The following is a 16,683-nucleotide window of genomic DNA, read 5'->3' on the forward strand; positions in this document are numbered from 1 at the left end:
TACGTAGTGTTCAAAGGACGGCCTTTTACCCACAATTCCATGGGAATCTTATGGCCTTGTGTTAAATTAACGCTGTAAAATGGAAATATCGACATGTTACCGAATGGTTACCGAATTGTTATCGAATTCACACCGAATGCAAAAAAACCTTGATGAATACAAATAGAAATCGCTAAATTTCGAATTCGGTAATTTAACAAACTGGAAAAAGTTATCTCAAAGACAATGATAAATCGAGGCCTATGTCCTTCCAGGACCTGATAAGGGACCAGGGCTGAATTAGCTGCTTTTGGCCTCTTTGATGTAGTTTGAAGCGTACATTTGAATACGGCGCTGGTAGACTTGGGCGCAGGATCCAGCTGTTAAATGGCTGGTCCTGCTTCTGCACAAGTCCGGGGCGTTTTAATTACTATCCCCCCTCCAGGCCGACATGGATAGTGGGGGAATGAAATAATTCGGCTTCCAGCGATTGCTGGAGGCTGAATTATTGTGTTTTTTAAACAACTTCGGCTCCGTCTTCTGACGGAGCCGACCTTCCTCACTGAGCGCCGCTATAGACTGATTCCCATTACAGTCTATGGCGGCGCTGGCTGCGCCCAAAGCTAGCAGCGCTGAAAAGCACTGCTCCGAGTTTGAAAGCTACAAGTAAGGAAACATTTGCTAGCATTTGACCAGGAAGAGGGGAACTGTGTTAACCCCTGGCTTCCCTGATCTGTTTATAAACCAAGCCTTTTCCTATCTGCTGTCACTTTTTAATAGTGGCTACAGGGAATATTTTATAAGGCTCTAATTACTTTATTAGGACGAATAAACGTTTATTCGTCACATACTGCAAAAGAGAAATCTAATTATGCATGCATAATGTCATGCAGGGCTTCGGATGTTATATGATGCGTGACAACTGCTGTACTCCCTGGGTGCTATATGCCACTCTAATAGAGGCTTCTTTCATGCTTTAACACTGGCCGTTTGCATGTGCCTTTTTTCATTTACCTCAAACATCAGTTGAGTTTCCTTTAGAAAGTTTAACATTTGCAGTGTTCTTTTACAGACCATATCCACTGGCACAATCCCACCATATAAAGCACTTACAGTACAAACATGATTGGAATTCAATACAGCAGTTGTCTGCCAGTAATAGCTCTAGAAGCTTCTTACTGGCACTAAGATTAATGTGTAACCACTAGCCCAGCACAGTGCATCATTATTTCTTACTGATGGCTACCATGCTGCTCCTTTTTTCTGGCTTCTTTATAGTCCCCCACTTCAGACACCAGCAGCAGCACTGTGTAGTCCCCCTTGGTGGAAGGCTTTTGAGAATACACAACATAAGTGTCCTGTTTGAGATAAACCCCAAAACTGGCAACACCTTGCCATGGTCAAAGAGGCTGTTTGGAAGCTAGGCAGCCAGGAGTACCTTATTAGGTAGGAGAGTCCAAAACTACAGTGGACTAGAAAAATGTAATTTTTATACACCATCTATGTAAATTGTTTCTACTACTGGCACACCGTAAAAGAGGCACCACATCAGGATTTTGCACTTTTATAACCGCACCTATTGCCACTGGATGCTGCAATCTTGACTCAATCATGACAAGTAAAATTTGATTGGAGCTGTGCATAATCCATACGCTGAAAAAAAAAATCTGCATAGGGCTTTAATGTCTTTAGTACGGTTAAGTGATTAACTTATCAGTATTTTCTGTTCTGTGAAGCAGTTGCCATGCCTGCATCTGGAATTCAACCTCTGTGGAAGGTTAAGAATAAAGCAGCATTTTCATTCACCAAGGCTCTGACAATGTCTATAGACGAAACAACTCCCAGTTACTTGAGATGTGGCCTGCTCTTTGCAAATAACTACAAATCAGTGGAAATGGGATAGGTCTATGCGGACATGGCTTTATTGGGTTAGGAAACGTAAAGAAAGAATATGAAGTCTAAAGCAGCATAAGGCCACTGGTAATCTGCAAAACCCAGGTGATTTGGCAAGGGTCATTTTGCTGTGATTTTTCACTGTACAGGAGCATGACTTTGGAGCAATTGCGTTAAAATGCAACTGCTCCAAAATCGCAAAAAAAAAAGCTCCATGCACCATGTTTGCGCTTTCAGCAAATCGCTGGTGATCGCTATAGTGTGAACACTACCATTGATTTGCATTGCCATCGTGCTTTCTCAAGTGTTAGTGATTCAAAGAAAAGCGGAAAACGCTAGTAAAACGCTCCAGTGTGAATGTGAGGCCTAAAATTGTGTTCTATATACATCCTCCTGCACCTGGATAAACAAAATATAGACAATAATTACAGGCAAACAATAGCCAAGGCTATTTAAAGGCATGAAAACATGGAGAGAGGGAAAAAAAAGATTTAATACACAGAGCTATCTGGAAAACAAAGAATATTAAATAATAATCCTGAAAAAGCAAAAAAAACACATCCGTATCACATTAATTCATTAGTACACAATGCAACTATAATATAGATTAGGAACATAAAAATGTGCATCTTTCTAGCATGGATAGCTCAGAAATTCCTGGCACAGAGCGAAGCCAGAAAACCAGTACATCAGTGGCCGAGTTCTGCAAGGTCAAGCTGCACAGTCGCATTAGCAGCAAAGCGGAGGTAATGTCATAAAATAAGATGGCAGCCACTAGGGAACAGCCATGGAAAACATTAGGCTAGCAACATTTAAAAGGGTCTTGAAAGAAGAGTCCCATTTGACCTGCAGAGAAATCAATTAGTTATGTCCCTTATTTATATTTCTAAGCATCTGATGATGGAACAGGCGGAAAGAGCAAAGCCAAGTAAAATATTAAAGTGGAACTAAACTTCTTATAGCATATTGCTTCCCACAGTCTGTCCTTCATTAAAGCAGACTGGAAGGGGAAAAAAAATCTACAGAGTCTTCAGCAGAAAACCTCTTAGTAGATTCCACTTTATTCTCAGCTGTGTTAATAAAACTCTGCATTTCAGATGGGGAGGAGGTTACCTTTATACAATACTTACCTAAATATTACTGCTAAATACACACTTGTGATAACGATTGTTAAGAATAACAGATTAACAAACGACTGTTGACTGGAATGCCGATCTCTTACACAAACAACCTCATAACAACTGATCGGTTTTGAATATTGCCTGCGCATACAGAATTGATGTCAGAGTTTGTTGGGTGATGGATTCTTCCCATGTGCGTTATGATTGTTATGTAACAATGTACATGCACACTGTTGGTAATAAATGATCGTCGTTCAATCAGATCCGGCAAGATGGATCAGCATTTTCCACCTAGGTCTGTCTTTTGATCATTTGTGAAATTTGTGCACATGATTATCAATCGATTGTTTTGTAGCCTATAATCTAAAGTGTGTATGCAGCTTGACTCCAGAACTCAGCACTTCAATTAATAGTATACTGAGCCAGCTCATCAGAGAGGCCCAGGAGGAAGACACAGCAATGACAACAGACACGCTTGCCAATACTTTTAAGGATAAGATCGATACAATGTTTTAAAAAGTAGTATTTAAAATATTGTTATTACTATACTGAGACTTTACTATATACTGGGATGTTTCCACAGACAAGATACTGGATTCATGCAATAGTAATTACACATGATGGTAAAGCATTTTAGTTCCGTACAGTCATGTATTTTAAAACAGACCTGAAATGGCGTAACCATATTGAAAGCCTTCCATACCATTCCCTGCAGCCACTTTAGAAAGTCTTACTAAGCCCCTAGCTTGTTCACACTTTGTGCAGATGGGAGTTTGTTGATAAAGGTCCCACCTCAGTCTTTTCACATTACCATGTTCCAGTCTATGTTCTTAAGCAAAGGTCAATGTAAAAGGGATGTTTCTGCACCTCCACTACTCTCTATTGCAGAATGACCATGGGACCCACTGGGCCAAAGGGCCATTTCAGATGTCTAGCCTCTCGCTTGGATGCTATTCTTCAAGCTTGAAGAAAAGCATTCAGGAATCGGTCCTGAATTTAACAATGTGACTGCAGGCAATAGCTAGAAAAATGTGAATGTCAGCTCAGGTCTGCTTTAAAGTGATCATTTTATTCTCTCACATGATGATTTCTGAAGCAAGGCACATGCTCAGACACTCTGTACTTTTCACGTTAAAACACACGGAATGGCCTATTGAACTGTTTTTCACATCATCTTCTAGAGGAAAAACAGGTTTTCTTTGTTGTCGAGAAGTCTTGTTTATAGTAATTATCGTGTTCAATTTTTGATTTAGCTGGGCTCTAAATTACATTGCAGATAAATGACTGGTGCATTAGCAGAAGGCTAGTAATATGTTACATAATGTTAGTTTAAGTAATCTTATGCCATCTGTACCTGCAATAGCTAATACAATGTAGTATTATTGTCACAGAAGAAAAAAGTCAGGAAAAGGAAGATTCGTTGTACTCTTATGCCTTATTCTGTTCTGGATTTCAAAAGTCAAAGTTTAACACTACCAAAATGGATAGTACAGGCTGCAGTGCTAGCTAGATATTTTATTACTGGAACCACTGAGATGCACCATCCTGTGATTCAATGCGTCAGCTCTCAAAACTGCCAAGCAGTTAATCTGACTGTAATGTAGTGACCCACAATGGAATTTCTAATAAACTATCATTTCATCAGGTCAATCTGAAGTCAGAAGAGGTTTAGGACTTGCTCAAATCAATAGTGCAAGCATCTGTTTGCAGTGTTGATGTCTATTTACATGTGGTGGCATGCAGCACTCTTTGGAGGCACAGAGAAGAGCCAAGTCAATACGCACTGTAAGCCATAAAATGGTGTCAATGCACACTGTTGAAGAGGAATATGCAGTGCAGCTGGTGTGGATGACTTCTTAGTAACAGGTTTGTTTTAATTCCCACTTAGCTAGCCTAGAATGCAGGGTTTAAAGGACACCCGAGGCAAAAATTATAAAATAAACGATTGTATCTAGCTTCCTTCTCCTAAAGATTACTTTTTAAGATATTTCAGTTTTATTTTATGTTTAAATCTACTTTTTTAAGTTTTAACTGTTTTATTGTTTTTGCTCAATGACACATTCATTGAAGTATGTCAGAGCTAAAAGCTATGAACCATTGACCTTTTTATCTCTTTCCTGCTTTCAGAAGCCATTTTCTGCTAGGAAAGTATTTTATAGTTGGAATTTCTTATCAGTGAGGGTCACAGGACTGAGTCAGCCACTTACATACCTGATATTTAACTCTTTCAGGCAAAGAAAGAAAAAAGGAACACAACAGTTATTTGTGTGCTAGGCACTGTCTATCTCATCATGTCACCTCGGGTATCCTTTAACTGGCCAGGGTTGGGTATCACATTTGGATATTAAGTTTCAATAGTGATTCATTCAATGGCACTTTCAATTATATAACATAATCGTATCGTGCCATGTTTATTACCTTCTAAATCATACCAGCTGCCCGGCAGTCCTGCTGATTTCATTGGCTGCAGTAGTATCTGGATCCCACACCGGAAACAAGCATGCAGCTTGCAACTTAAGTCCAACAAAATTAAGTCAGATTTCAGTCTGAAACATCTGATATATATGCTTGTTCAGGGTCTATGGATAAAAGTATTAGAGGCAGAGGATCAGCAGGACAACCAAGCAAATAGTATTGTTTATAAGGAAATATATATGGCAGCCTCCATATCTCTCTCAGTTCACGTGTCCTTTGAAGGTTTAAACTGAGGGTCAACTAAAAATGTAGGGTTGTGTTAGGATACTGTCCGTGAAAAGATAAGGTAAGGTGCAAATTTTGGGTTACAGTCACTGGAATGGCAAGGTAGTGAGAGAAACAGGCCACATGTAGGTAGGAGGTTAAAAGAAACTGAGCACTATCTACATTTAAAATGAACATGCCCCTAAGGGAGGTTCGTAAATGATGGTGGCTTTGTGTGGGGGCAGCGTTAAATTAACTTGCCTACGATGGCTGCTCAGTAACCCTCGTCTCCACGAAGGCATCGATCTCACAAATGTCACTGTCGCACTTCAAGTGGTTGCACTTCCTGGTCCCTGGTTTATGCCAGATGTTGCATTCCTGGCGCTTCTGCATGCCAGTAGATGCTACTCTACCGGCATCATTTATGAACCTCCCTTAGGGGGGAGATTAATTCAAAAATATATTTTATGTAGATAGTTTTCAGTTCTCTTTAAAGGGACTCCGAGCAGTGCAGAAACTATGGAAAGATGCATACCATTTTGAAGCTCTCTTTCTCCTAAAAAAAACTAAAAGGCGTAGGGCAGCGGTTTATGTATCGTTGGAAAGAGGAGAAAGAGAGCTTAAAAATGGTATGCATCTTTCCATAGTTGCTTGTATTACACAGGACGACTTTTCCCCAAAGTCGGCAGCTGAATGGAGCTGTGGAAAAGTCGTCCTGTGTAATACAAGTAACTATGGAAAGATGCATACCATTTTGAAGCTCTCTTTCTCCTTTTTCCAATGACATATAAACTGCCACCCTACGTCTTTTAGTTTTCGTTAATTTGCATTTGCCGCGATTTCGATCGCGGAAATAGCAAAAACTAAAAGGCGTAGGGTGGCAGTTTAAATATTGTTGGAAAGAGGAGAAAGAGAGCTTCAAAATGGTATGCATCTTTCCATAGTTTCTGCACTGCTCGGAGTCCTTTTAAGCTGCAATAGGTTTAGGTGTAAGGAACAACTGGGATTGAATGGTAGAGATCAAATAATATTTAAATAAGCCAATTTTAACTGGTGACATCCTGAAAACTTATATAGGCCCTGACATCAGCCCCAAACTCTTATGTACCAACAACACTAAGATATCAATTTTGGCTGGAGCTTACATCCAACAGACCATTATTATTGGAAAACTACTTGAAAACTACTTAATTAACCTCCCTGGCATAACAATTATTTCCATTTAGGGTCTAAAAGCCGTGCCATTTTTTCACAAACTTTTAGACCCCAAAACAAGTAAAAAAAAAAAAAAGAAACAAAAAAAAAAACATACCACAGAGATCTGCAGCAGCTCCTGCATATAAAACTCTATCAGGCACAGGATTACTGCTCTGAGCTGTGGATTTCCGTTCCGAGCTTGACTCAGGATTACCACTAAGGAGGTTAAAGAACACCTGTAACAGCTCATAGCGGAACATAACAGTTTTTTCAGGATAACCAATGTTTACATCATTTCGGCTTCAGCATTAAAAAGGATTCTTATAACTACATATTGGTACATAACCCCACCCTTCACAATGATAGCTTCATGTAGCCTTCTGCTCCAGAGCACTCTGTGGCATGAGGTGATATTCCTGCTCATTTGGGGAGGAGGAATTGCAACAGTAATTCATCAAGCCAGCAGTAAAAATGATTAAGAATTCAAATGAGGGTGAGGTAAGATTTTACAATGTGCTAACGTGGACAAATAATTTATTAATAAATATCGTAAAAAATAAGCAATTTAAACTGGCCTTTTTTCAGGGTCTATGAATACTCATCACATTCTAATTTCATTTAAGTATTAGCAGAAGGGAAAACACTGACGCTCTATAATGTGCACCTACAGTGTACACATTCTCTCCACCTATACGGAAGGAAAACAAGGTATGTTACTGGGTCACTGGAAAACTGAACACATTTGAATAATGGCATACAATTCCCTACAGAACAGCAGGGCAGGGAACAGATTGTTTCTCAGACTCAGTGCACATCCATCTGGCAGAGCAGCGTTCGCACTTAAATGAAAAGCATAGTAGAAAGGGAATTTTGTTTTGCATTTAACACTTCAGCATGCTCACAGACATCCGACTCCAGATTTACAGACTTCAAAAGGAAATCAAAACAGGTTTTGAAAAATCAATTATACTGCTCTCTTTCCCCTCTAAACCTAATCCATCAGTGCTTATGTGAAAGTGACCTTAAATTGTTCTCTGAAAGCAGTTTAATGAAAAACAAAAAATCAGATAAGTGAATGAGGCTAAATTTATAGGCTAAATGTAAATTTAATAGTGCAGATACGGCCTATATGCAACTCACTGGTTGAGCTGCCTTTATTGAGTGTGGATCTAGATAAAGCGATTTGTTTACCATTGTCATTGCTATAGTTCATCAGCATGCCACAAAAGACAGTCATGAGCTTCTCATTTGCTGGATCTGTTAAAGTGTGCATTGATCGTAAGTGGTCAACTACAATTTTTGCACCACCTGCTTGGTCAACCGCGTGCCTGCCCTCATCTGGAAACAAACAAAAAGGCACATTAAAATAATAGTAAGCATTCCCTTAGCAGCACCCTCATTTGATATCAGGAAAAAAAGAAAAACATAACAGGAATCTATTCTTTACCCCTACACTAATATGAAATTCACCCCATGATAGCCTTGTGCCTAGTCTTGCTTATTAAGATTTCCTCTTACAAGAAAGTTTGTTTTTCTTTAAAAAAAAGAGTGAACAGCTTAGAATGAACTTATAAAAAAAAGTTCTTAAAGTAAACCAAAGATGAATAGGAGGAAATTATTTTTACTTACCTGGGGCTTCCTCCAGTCCCCTGTAGTCCATCTGCGAACTCAAAATTCCTTCCGTTACCTCTGTTGTGTCGATATGGAGTCCGCTATCCAGCTGGGTAGCAAGCCACTGTGCTTGCGCTGTGCTGGGCCACATGTCTTCTTCATTGTGCTCCTGTGGCCGGGATGCGCAGAAAGTTCCCGGCCTGGGAAACGTGACTGGAGGTGAGCGTGGCTGGGACCGCGCATGCGCAGAAGTCTTTACATGGCTGACAGCCATGGGAACGAAAGAATATAGTGTCCAAGGGGACAAAAGAATATAGTGAGCGAGCTAAGGTACTACAGGAAGCTGGAGGAAGCCCCAGGTAAGTAAAAACCCTTTAGTCTTTAGTACACTTTAACTAGTTACTGCACCAAGTGCAGTATATTTACACCCTGCAAAACTTCATCTAAAGTCCCAGGGACGGAGATACTAGTCCATCACTGTTGCGCGCTCCCTCCCATGAACATTCTCGCCACCAGAAGGGAGGCCAATGAATAGGAACGCAAGTTTCCATCCACTGATCTAAGACCCTGTGTCAATGATCGCCGGCATCAATGAGATGCCTGTGGTCATAATAACGAAAGTAACACATCCACGCATTACTTCCTGTTACTCACAGGAAGATAATGAGTGGCCAAATAGTAAAATTACACCTACATACATTTTCTGTAATAAAGAAAAAAAGAAAACACACATACATTTAAAATTACCTCTTACACTCTCCCATGGTTACCCAAATAAAACTTTTGCATAAAAAAAAAAAAAAAAGAAAAAAAAAGAAAATTACATAAATAGTTACCTTAGGGACTGAAATTTAATATGTATGTCAAGACGGTATATTACTGTCATTTTTTAAAATATGGCCTTGTAATTAGTGATGGGCACAAACTGAAAAAATGCACCTTTATTATCAAATAAAATATTGTCACCATACATTGTACTAGGGAAAAATTTTAAACATTGCAATAACCAGGACAAATGGGCAAATAAAATGTGTGGGTTTTAAACACAGAAAGTTTTATTTTAAAACTATAATGGCCGAAAATATTTTTTTCAATTTCTTTATTATTCCCATTAAAATGCATTTAGACTAAATTAATTCTTAGCATAATTTACCACCCACAGAAAGCCTAACTGGTGGTGATAGAAACAAGATATAGATCATTTTGTTGTAAAGTGATTGGCAAATGAAAGGGAGGAGCACTGAAAGGTGAAAATTGTTTTGTTCCATAAGGGGGGAACCCTCGGTGGTCAACAAGTTAACGGGAAATTCAGACTGCATTCATTGTGGTGCAAAAGCAATACAATTCTAATGCACTTACACATCTGTGTGCTGTGAGTGTAATGAGGCGGATTCCCCCAGAATGACACGCATGCTTTGCTTTTACCCAACGACATGTGCAATTATAGTTGCAAAAAGTCATACTTCTATGTACTGTATGTGTCGCATCACACTCGTAATCCACAATGCAACTTTTTAGGAGTAGAGCTGGTCAGTAACCATACAATCTTGATTGTACAATTTAACCACTTCCATGTAGTCTGACGTCTTACTTAAACAGCGTGTACAGCGGTTCTGCAGTCTTTATACAGCAAAGGTGTGGTATGACTGTTTAATCTGATTCAGATTGAATCAGGTTCTGATCAATAATACAAAATACTTGCATTTCTGATTTGACCACTCTGTGAAAATTACTAGCTTATTGTGTACAGGACGAAAGTAAGTCATTTGTCTATACTCCACCACTCAGTGTTTGCTGATGTTATTAAAACTTAAAAACAGGGTTCATATTGAGCGTAGAGTTAATTTACAACTTAGTATAAGCATGGTGCCCTCCTCCTCCCCAGTTTATAACAAGAGGCTGGATTGTAAAAGTTTTATTAGAAATAACAGCAAACTAGACGAAAATATTTGTTTGAAAATATTTTTGAAGTATTCAAAACAAACACTGAATTTATCCGCTTACTGCACAAGCAGCAGTATATTTAAGTCCCCTGAAAATTAATCTTAAAGGGACCCTGAGCAGATGCTGTGGGTATGCATTAAAGAGAAGACACTTACTGGCCTCTTACGTTAGCGCTCCTGCTCCAAGTTTTCAAAATTGCCCATGTTGGCTGCACCGTGGGAGTGTCGCTTGGACTGAGAGGAACATCTTTGGACAACTGTATTTGACCAGGAGGCGCACCTCATTGTATGCAGCTTTATATAGAGAGGAAGTTTGAGCGCAGTGATATAGTTCCTTTTACTTTTTCAATATATGTGTGCCATGATAAAGTTATTGGCAAATGGATGGGAGGGGCGCTGAATGGTGAAAACTGCTCTGGTCCCTAAGGGCAACACTACCTTAATGGTCAAGTCACATAGTTTGAAAAGAATAAACCAATCTGTACATTTGTTTTATTTTGCATAATTTTCTTCAATTTCTGTGCTCTGACACTACATTCCTCTACATTTTTTTATCATCTTCTGGACTCTTCTCATCTGGAAACTCGATAAGTGGACTCCCAGATATCTCCCCACTCCAAGGTATCTGGCCTATTTTTGCACCCCCCCCCCCCCATCCCCTTAAAACAAAGGGTTAAATTGTAAAAACTTATTAGAAATAAAAGCATAAATAAGTGCACAACAGCCACCACTAATACTAAGGGGGGAAAATTATCTCCCCCCCTCCCCCAATCAGGATTCTTTTTTAGTCCACCAATTAGACGAATGAGAATCCTCCATAAGGACCAATATTAAGCCCTGGAGGCAGATTCAAAAATGCTTTGTGCTTATTAACTACTAATCCTGGCGATGTTTGTAAGTCTGTTAAAAATAACCAAGAGATTTCCTCCTTTTGTGTGTCAGCGTTCTTTTAATTGCCCATTGTGGTGTCGCCCCCCCAGACTGGTCATAAGCATGCTCAGAAAATTAGTGTGTCCGTGCATTATGTATCTGTCTCTGGCAATGCCAATCCAACTTTTTCAGTTTAGGAAGCAAGAGATGGACCCCCCCCCCCCCCCCCCAGCCATTTGTCTGCAGAACAAACAACTACTATCTTGCTGTAATGAAATCACTGACTAATGGTCAGTAGCCAAAAGTGGAACGATACATAAAGTGGCAGTACCGGGTCTTGTAAACAAGCATCAGGAAGTTGCAGTCCATACAGTTGGCAATTCCTAGTTTTCTTCCTCACAGATGTTTCCAGTTCACTTTTTACCTACATTAAAAGGGTCAAGTACAAATAAGTGTTCTTATAAAACGAATGTTATTGCATAAGATGCAAATTTGGCGCAGGTATTGTTGTTGCAGTGCCGATAATTAAAGTTGGGCATGTAGGAAGATTAGGGTAAGGCATTGATAAGGAAGGTTAGGTGTCAATAAGAAGGTATCTGCATCAACAAAGAGGGTAATTGTTTGCCATTTATAAGGAAAATTAAGGGATGGAGTAAGGAAAGGGTAATTTTAGTCTAGGGTGGCTTACTGATGCTTGAAAGTGCACAAGAGGACAACATGAGCATGCTCAGAACTCAGGTGCTCTTGTGCACAGACAATGACCTTAATATTCTTCTGGGGTTGCAGCCTATCTTACAGAAAAAAAAAAAAAACATTCCACACAGGAAAACCAAAAAAAAAAAAAAAACAATAAAAAGGGGTGGCAGAGAGTAGAGGAAATTGTCCAGGTTGAATCCAGAGGGGATTGCTGAATCCGGTAGCATATTTTATCTGCAATATCTTGAAAGTTACAAGTTTCCTTTAACTACTGAGCAGTTAAGTCACAGCTAAACTTGCTACCTCCCACATGAATTCTCCCCACCCCTCCCTCCTGATGACTCATACTGTCTAGGTGGAGAGCAGACAGCAAAAGTCATCAGAACAAAAGTGGGGAAGAGTGATAACCCAGGCTTAAGTGATGTAAAAAGGCGTTTTTCAAACTCCTGTCTGGTTAAGGTGGACCTGAACTCTTGCACAGGACAGAAGGAAAACAGATAAATGATCCTGTATATATTTAGAGTTTAGCCTGTTTAATTCCCCCTCATCTGTGTCTAATCACAAGTTGTAATTTGATCTCTCCCCCATGTCACCTGACTGTCACGGCAGAGAGCTAATTGGTAAATACAGGACGTTAACAATATGTGTGTACCCAGCATTGGGTTGTTGCAGAATCAGATTCAGGACTCTTTATGCAATAAATAACTTGATTTACCATTCTACGTTACCAAAGCAAACTTTGCATAAAAGAAGAATACCCAAGTTTTTGAAAAGCAATATCCGTATCACATATTATAAAAACAATAAAATAAGTGGTTAGTCTTTGTGGAAGGTTTATGATTTATACCTGAAAGAGAGAGCTATTAAAAAGTCCCACTATTGTGAAAATGTAAAAATGCATGTATATGCATATGTATGAAATGTACATTTGTTCCACAGTAGAATGCACTATAAATTACTTTGTTTCCATGTCACTGTCAAGTATAATAGGTTGTCAATATTTGACAGATCAGGCTTTGGACAAGTGCATCTTCTCATAGGGCACTCTCAGTGTTTTCTTTATTTTCAAAAACACTAACTGAACAGCAATCCTTGCCAAAATAATATGCAAATGCGTAGGGAGGCCAGCCGGCATACACATGTATTTTACAATCTTTCACAATAGTGGTCATTTAAGCAACCATCACTTGAAATATGCAACAGAACTTGCAACTGATATCAAGACAGAGGACTGGTTGAAAGACTGGTCACATAAGAAGATGTGAGATTCAGTTAAATTAGCATGCAAGGTGCCTGAGATGTACCCCTGTGTCTTAGTTCAGACCTAAAAGAAAAATACCCACAATAACTGGTGTTGTCCAGGTTGAGAAATAAGGCACATATAAGGTTTTGTTGCAGCTTTGCAACGAAGAGACAGATGGACAGCCTGCTACGTTTAGCCTACGTTGTCTCCATTTATAAAAGACAAGAACGTTTTATCAATAGGCGAGTCCAGATTCATGCACTGAGATTCTTCAGTTGAGATTCAGCTGCTTACAGGAAAAGATTAATTGAAGCAAAGTTGTGAAAAAAACAAGGTTAGATTTCATGCAAAAGATAAGTGTGTGTTAAATTACAAAAATTAGGGCATTTTTCAGTGCGCTTTTAAATTCTAGAAATAAAAAGTAATTTAAATATTCCATTTTGCCAGATTAACACCAAACCCAAAATATTCAAAAATACAAGCTACCTGTGATGAGATGTAGCCACACAGCACTATGAAGTCATCACTGGGCGGTTACATCTGATTCTATTTGACAGATAACATACATGCACAACAATCCTAAATCCAGGAGATTAAGCTCTATATACTGTTCAGGGACCTGCCCAGATACATAAAGATGCTTACTGAACTGTAATACCTACTAATTGTCAAGCCTTAAGCAGCCCATACACTCAGCCGATTTTCTGGCCGACCGATCGATCGCGATCGATCGATCGATCGATCGCAAATCGGTTGGCCAATCGACCGATCGACGGCCGATTTCGATCGATTTCGATGGATTTCCATCGAACTAGCAGGGTGGAAAATTTAGGTCGATCTGATGAGATTGCTTATCAGTTTGCATTGGCCTTAATGGAAATCTGATGGCAAAAAAATGCCATCAGATCGAATTTCAACAGATTTCAAACTGAAATCTATTGGAATTCTATCCTGGTAAAAAATGTTCTAAAAACGCATCAGATAGATCATCAGATGCATTTCTTATCTGTCTGCTGCCAATCTGACGAGTGTATGGGCACCTTTAATCTGTGTTAATCTCTAGGGAACTCACAGGTGAGCCCAATGTATGCAAGATGTACCACCAAGGCTGAAGTCAGTTAAATAATGAGCACTGAATTCTAAAAAGATGCTGTCATTTGAATTTATAGTCCCCTTAGGGCCCTTTTCCACTAGCTGCAATCCTCTCCAAAAAGTGAAACGTGGCTGTTTTGCCGATTGCAAAAGCACCATGATTAACATGTGAATCGCAGTGCTGGTTTTCCACTTGCAGTATTCATTTTTGTTTGAATCGCAATCGCTGGCCTACACAATTTAATGCGATCATTCGCCAACAACCGATTGTTCACGGTGCAATTGTGGCAAGTAGAAATTGAAGGAAGCATAGTGCACATGCAGTTGCAGTTTGTTTTTACCTGGCATTAAACAAGAACAGGGTTAGTAAGGGCATCACTTGGCGGCGTTCTTTTTTCACCAGTGTGTGCTATTGTGTCTCCATTTTCTCCCCAAACTCAGGAAGAGAGAGGTGGCCCTCTACTGTCTGTATGTGGTGAGACTCTAGTGGAACGCATTCAGGAAGTCACAGATCATGTGACTTGGAAGCGCCGGTGTCGGACATACGAGCAGCTGCTTGTAGGATTTTGGGATTACGTGGAAAAAAAAAAAAAAGACTGCAGAGTAGGTGGAAAGGCTCGCTGTGGGAAGGCTACATTAGCAGTTGGTATGAAGGATCCAGGTACTTAAACTACCCACAACCGCCCAGCGATGACGCACCCCATCATTCATTCTCAGCCTGTTTGTGTCCGGGCTAACCATCTAGTATCTTGTCTACTATTTAGGGCCACAAGACTGGCCTTCTGCCCCTTGGCAGTATATACTGATCTATTGAAGCTACACTGCTCTTTCCTTTTTCTCATGTCGGTGTATTGCTGATCATATGGGCAGCTATGTCACCCAGCACATTACATACATAATTACAAAAAGATCATAGAATACTCACGGCTGTCGTAGCAAATGTTTCCTAGGGCACGCCCTGTTTGCAACAAAACCTCCTGGTCTTTACAGTTCAGAAGCTGTATAAGTGGTGGAATCAGACCTGCGTCCACACATGGAATGCGCAGTTGTTCTGAAATATGGCAACAAATTTATAAATACTTTGTAATCACAGGAGCAATAAGATAACGCATATGGAAAGCGACGAAACTATAAGTGGTAATAAATGGAACACAAATGAACAGCAAACTGCTTTTATTCAAAATGAAATCGCAGGTGCAAGCAATTGAAAGGGGCTTGTCAACAGACTTTCGGGGACACAGCGTTGGAATGCCCAGGTAAAGAAGGGTGGGGGAGCCTTTGGATATCCAGAGGCTTCTCTTTATTGAGACTACTAACCCCCCCCCCCCCCCCCCCCCCAAAAAAAAAAGCAGAATTTCCTAAACCAACTTTAAGCTTACATAAAGCACTACAAAACAATATTTTATTTTACAGGAGTCTGCAACATACAGAAAATCTGTTACCTACAAAAGAATCTAAATATATCCAGTCTAAGTAAAACACTAGTAAAGCAAACTGTTACGGTGTGATTGTAGTGCAAAAATATGATTGAGTAGCAGCCATGTTTAACTTGCTGCATCTGGAAACAAATCACCATAACCCAAGGGATACAAGGGAGATGTTTATGTTAAGTCACAACGTTTCATTTGTCAATTTACATGGGTCACAAGTCAATACAGGCAAAAACGGCACAGGAAATTTGGACGCACCGGGCGCTGCCATAGGTCGTAATTTGAATTACAGCTATAGGGGGACTCGGTCAGTAATTTGGCCGCCGTCAAAAGACAGTGCCCAGATTACTATAAAAAAAACGCAATTTGGCCGCTGGCAGCAAAATTACGTGTTGCCCCAGAGTCCACAGTGGCCTTGAAGGGGAATAGTAATAAATGCCGCTGAGACTTTTGCAGGAGGAGGGTGAGCCATTTTGTGGCTTTACCTTGCTCCCAAATTTCATGTACACCACATAGCTGCTGCCAACACTATTTTCTTCTCACAACTGATCCATTATCACCCTTTACCCCCCACTTCAGCAACTCAGTTATATATGCATCAGAAAGTACGAGTTGGATGGAGACGGATCATTTAGGATTTTTCTCCACTCTAGGTACAGTATATTCCTGGCAGATTAATCTCAGGTTACTAATCTCTCCAAAATCTGCTCAAAACTCTCCTTTATGGTGACCATACATGTTACAATTTTTTTTCATCCAATCTTATCATTTCTATGTAATATAAGGGAACTGCCTAGATTACCCTTTCAGTATATTCACTTAATTCACCCTTATACTACACAGTAATGGTATGATTGGATGAAAAAATTGTACCATTAGAAGAACAATCACTGACAGGAACAGTAAATGAGAAATAAATAATTCATAAT

General features: G+C 39.7%; 1 protein-coding gene across 5 annotated transcripts in view; it reads right to left on the reverse strand.

Annotated features, from left to right (window-relative positions):
- Window positions 1–16,683, reverse strand: part of RAP1GDS1 (Rap1 GTPase-GDP dissociation stimulator 1) — a 160,363-nt gene that overhangs the window by 58,452 nt on the left and 85,228 nt on the right. For 3 of the 5 annotated variants that reach the window (XM_068232203.1, XM_068232194.1, XM_068232183.1), the window contains exons 4-5: window positions 15,250–15,375; window positions 8,061–8,207 (exon numbers count right to left, since the gene is read on the reverse strand). In XM_068232203.1, coding sequence (XP_068088304.1) covers window positions 8,061–8,207; window positions 15,250–15,375 — 273 coding nt within the window. The remainder of the gene's footprint in view (window positions 1–8,060; window positions 8,208–15,249; window positions 15,376–16,683) is intronic. The other 2 variants (XM_068232220.1, XM_068232211.1) reach the window with 1 other exon arrangement.

Source organism: Hyperolius riggenbachi, chromosome 1, assembly GCF_040937935.1.
Source record: "Hyperolius riggenbachi isolate aHypRig1 chromosome 1, aHypRig1.pri, whole genome shotgun sequence".
NCBI lineage: Eukaryota > Metazoa > Chordata > Amphibia > Anura > Hyperoliidae > Hyperolius > Hyperolius riggenbachi.